Consider the following 5,114-nt stretch of genomic DNA (forward strand, 5'->3'; position numbering starts at 1 on the left):
CTATAATTCTCAACCAACGTCTCACGTGCTCAACTTCAACAATACTCAGTTCAATTACACACTCTCTGACTGCAGTTCAATTACTCATTCTCCCGTCACGTTGTGACCATCTTATATATACAAGATTAACACATATCTAGTAAACGCTAGGGCATTCATGAAGGAACACGATATTTCTAGAAAGAGGAGGCGTGATACTAATCACGTGACCTCGCTGACGCAACACTATTATACTAGCTATTTTTCTCTCTAAAGTTAAATAGTGAAATCTTATTCTTATAATTGGAAACATTCTGCTAACAGTATTAAGGAATTGTATGACAACAGTAACAGCTATTATAATATCAGTGCTTTCAAACATAAATATTTAGTACATGTACAGTAAGGTACCTTATGCTCAGAGTTCACCAATTACATCAGAATACTTCCACGCTTAAGAGAGCAGTTGAATAAAAAGTAATAATTTATTATTCTGATTTTATTTCTTAGCGGGTCTACTACCTCTCCCTGGAGTACTACATGGGACGATCACTATGCAATACAATGCTTAACTTGGGTATTCAAGGAGCTTGTGATGAGGCCTTGTATCAGGTAAGTATATACATTACTTGATGTAAAGCTAGTAAATAGGCCAAGTATTCCAGCTGAATCCTTTCGAACCTGAGTAATAGTACTGGGTTTGTAACATACTTATCAGTCTTCCATTTACTAAAAATGTATTTAAATGTTTACAGTACTTGTTTCCTTGTGTTGTTTTTTTTGTATTTAATTTCATATAATTTGTGATACAAATCTGAGTTGTCCTTATCTTATGACTAAGTGTCATATAATATTTTTAAATGTTTGAATCCTTTTTTATAAAAACTTCTCTTCAGGGTTACTGTGATGTACAAGAGTTGTTTTAGCCACCAATTATTTGTATAACAAAATTACAATGTTTAATAGGTTTGTTTACTTCTGCCTTGGCTTAAGTACTATCATTACATAGAATATTCATTGAAAATCTATTAGAAAAAAATAAAAATTCATAGAATTTATCAGAGAATTTGGTTTTGGAGTTAATTTTAATATAAATTACTTTATAGAGAGTAAATGTGTTATTTAATTCCCCAGTTAGGTTTGGACATCGAAGAACTGGAAGATATTGAAGAGGATGCTGGGCTAGGAAACGGAGGTCTTGGTCGCTTGGCTGCATGCTTTCTTGATTCTATGGCCACTCTTGGCTTAGCTGCCTATGGATATGGGATCAGATATGAATATGGTATTTTTGCACAGAGGCTTAAAAATGGGGAACAGGTTTGTGAAAAAAACTTTTAATATTCTATTTTTTTAGGACTTATTTAGAGCAGCTTCCTACTCTTTTTATTCATAAGTTGTTAAAACAAAGAAAGAAATTGATTATTTAAATGTTCCTGAACATAATGAATAGGAAGAAACAAAATATTTCAAGAATTTTATTTTTCCTGTATTTTGGAGCTTTCAAACCTTTTAAGTAATAATATTAAGCACTGCATAGAAAATGTTCTTTGTTTACATTATTGACTATGTTTGTGTGTAGAAAATAACGACGAGTGGTGTCATATGAGTTTAAATACGAACATTTTTTCAGGTGGAAGACCCAGATGATTGGCTAAGGTATGGTAACCCATGGGAAAAGGCAAGACCTGAGTTTATGTTGCCTGTTAATTTCTATGGACGGGTTGAAAACACAGAAAAAGGTGCCAAATGGGTGGATACCCAGGTAAGGTAAAATGTTCTATTATGAAATAATGATTTTTGTTATCACAGAATTCTCATAACAAAAGATTCTGTATGAAAATCTGTTTATAGTTGAAGTAAACATCAAAAGTTACACGAATAAAAATGTTAGGTGTTCACTTAGGAGAGTTAGGGAGGCTTTGAGCATTTTGGTTTTAATTACATCATCGTTCCAGTCTCTTCTTTTTATTGCAATATTAGTTTCTACCATGTAGAAAAACTTAGCTTTTTTGTATAATATAAGATTTTTCTTTTTTTTTTTTGATGAAAACATTTAATTCTGGTCAAAAGAAGAATGTCAGTGACCAAGAGACCTAATCTATTCACAAATATAGTACCCGCTAGTCTTATGAATAATAATTGTGATGGAGCAGTCACATTCTATTCAAACATCTAAAGTATTTGAGGTTATTAATGGTGAATTAAAAACTAAATCAGAAAGTTCAAAAGGTTAAATTTGTTTTAAAAGGGACGGGCTGGTAAAGCTTATTTTTCAAATGTCTTGCTTTCCTCTTACAAAGTATAAACTGTTTCTTCTGCCTATAATTTGTGTTACATTTCTTTTAAGGTTCATATTTTTTATCAGTTTTATAACAATTTCTATGTTTTCTTAATGCCAGTCATTAGCTTTATATTAAAACTAGATAATGAATATAAACCATAAAGCAACTTAGCTTGTTTCTTTAGCCTTTTTGATGTGGTTAAAATTGATAATTAGATTTATTAATCATTACTGTTTGATGTCGAAAATCCATTAATAGAATATGCATGAGATTGGCCCAATGGACCGACCTGATTGGAGAACGAATGTTGACTATAATTTCATGTATTTACACAAAATGTGGCAAACTTTTAGTCAAATATACAAATATGTTGTACAGAAAAACTCAGATTTGTTACAATTGTATTTGTACTTAAGATATGTCTGTGAGTCGAATATGTCGATTTGTTGACTTAGACTCTGACAAGCTCAAGTTAATGATAATTATCATGCAAAAAATAAAAATAATTTTGTTCATTTAATGGTTTGAATATTGTATTTGCATACTCTCTAGAACCTCTATCTACAGTTTTTTAGTATTTTTTTATATTGTATTTGCTGCCTACTCTCTTCTACCTTGAACTGTTGCTAAATCAGCAATGTTGGGTCAAACAAATAGTTGATAACTCTGACATCGAATACATAACATTGTGTTGAATAGAATTCTGTAAAAAAGTCATGGCATGCACATAAGGTTAAAGGTAGGATAAATTATTTAAATTTGTTTGTTTGTTTTAGAGCAAAGCTGCATTGGGCTATCTGCTGTGTCCACCGGGGGAATCAAACCCCGGATTTTAACATTGTAAGTCCAGAGACTTACCACTCTCCCACCAGGGGACTTCAATTTTAATAAAAGCATTTATAGTACTAATTTAAGATTTACACTTTGAGATTATGTTAATTTCAAACAATTAGATATAAACATGACATCTTACTTATGTTACTTATTCTTTAAGTGACTCAATAACTTTTATCGTACAATTTGTCAAAATAAAAATATATTTTTCCTTTTACTATTTTTTTTAAGTTTTAAAAGATTGATTATTCAAATCCCGATCTAGGTTTTTTTTTTGAAATTTAAATAAATATTCCAGTTCATATTTGTTTTGAATAAATTTCAAGTTCATGAATTTTTGTACAAACTTTATTTTATGTTGTGTGAATGAATGAGTCAGTAGTTCACTGAAGCAGTATTTTAATATTAACATACATTTGTCTATTCACTAAAATAATTAATTTTATATGTGTTTATTAATATTTTGTTAGTGCTAGGCACACGACATTTACTTGAAAGTAAACATTGATATAAGAATGTGATTTAGTTTATGTACCTGGTTTTCTAATTAGAAACCTAATATCTTAACAACTGTTGAATTAACTTTCTGTTTTAGATCGTTTTTGCTATGCCTTATGACAGCCCAATTCCTGGGTTCCGTAATAATGTTGTTAACACCATGCGTCTGTGGTCAGCTAAGTCTCCAGTCAGTTTTAATCTGAAGTTTTGTAAGTATCTCCATGCTTAATTTACTAAACATTGAAATATATATTTATTCTGATAAAGTCCATTAAAGGCATTTCAGAATATGCTGTGTGTTTTATAAGGAAGTAATATATATACCATAAAGTCTTATAGTAATGAGATGTATACAACTATATTCACAAATGTTTAAAATATTAAAAATAAGAATAAAATAAAAATATGTACATTTTAAAGTCTTATAAATATGAAAATTTCAAAAGACACAGTTTGTGTTTTATATTATATATAAAATACTTCAAGGAAGCTTTGAGAAAATCTGTATATTACTATGATAAATACTGAAATCATATAGTTCTGCGTGTTTGCAAAAGAGTTATTTTAAGATTACATATGAAAATAAAAATTTACATGAGTTTTACAATAAAATAAAGTCTCAAGCATAAAATGTCAAATATATATAACTGGGTTGGTTTTTAAACTAGAGCCAAAACTTGAGCGCTTTTGATTAGTTCAATATTCTACTTCAGGAGAATAACTGGGTTTTGATACCTGTAGTGGGCACAGCACAATATAGTTCATTGCGTATCTTTGTGCTTAATAACACAAACAATAGTTAAAGGGCAGTGCAGTGTAATAATATAAAAATAATAACATCAGCACCTAAGTTTGCTAGCTTTGAAATATTTTGTTTAGGAAGTACAAACTTGGAATATTCAGATTTTTAAAAATGTTTATGTATAAGTGGTTACTGTCATAAGGACAAGGAAAAGTTTTTATAATAACGAAAGGTTGGTCTATATGGTCTAATGATCTATATTAAAATCATGTAATTACTTTTCATGGTGATAGTTTAGTTTAGTACCTGCAATGCAACAGTAGTCTAAATAATAATAAAAAAAAAGCATCCAAAACATGAAAAGTTGCTGATTTGATTAAAATATATCTTAAACAGAACTGACAATATATACACTGAGTGGTCACAAGTAAATAGACACCTAATTTTTCGTCATTTAAATGATTTATGCTAACTAATTTGTGTTCACACAGCACTATCTAAATGAAAATGGTCTGCACACTAATTATCTTGTGCTACAACATGCCCAGAACTCAAGATTCTCTCGAATTGTCAGATTTTGTTAGAGGAAGGATAGTTGGTCAAACAGATGGTGGAATAAGTCAGCGGCAAATTTCGCAGAATTTGGGAATCCTGCTTTCGACAGTCAACAGAATCATCGTGCAGTTCAGGAAACATGGCAAGGAAACAACTGAGCAGCGTCCGGGTCGTCCTGGTCCGTTGGAGAGGACAAAAAGGGCTGTCAAGAGGAGCATCGAAAT

At 30.5% G+C, this 5,114-nt stretch overlaps 1 protein-coding gene across 1 annotated transcript in view; it reads left to right on the forward strand.

Moving 5' to 3' along the window:
- Positions 1–489: 489 nt before the first annotated feature.
- LOC106474214 (glycogen phosphorylase-like) overlaps positions 490–5,114 on the forward strand; it is a gene marked incomplete at its 5' end in the record, with an annotated part of 31,060 nt that continues 26,435 nt past the window's right edge. Inside the window, 4 exons of the mRNA XM_013934906.2 lie at positions 490–591; positions 1,114–1,296; positions 1,610–1,741; positions 3,691–3,802. Coding sequence (XP_013790360.2) covers positions 490–591; positions 1,114–1,296; positions 1,610–1,741; positions 3,691–3,802 — 529 coding nt within the window. The remainder of the gene's footprint in view (positions 592–1,113; positions 1,297–1,609; positions 1,742–3,690; positions 3,803–5,114) is intronic.

Source organism: Limulus polyphemus, unplaced genomic scaffold, assembly GCF_000517525.1.
Source record: "Limulus polyphemus unplaced genomic scaffold, Limulus_polyphemus-2.1.2 Scaffold6956, whole genome shotgun sequence".
Lineage (NCBI taxonomy): Eukaryota > Metazoa > Arthropoda > Merostomata > Xiphosura > Limulidae > Limulus > Limulus polyphemus.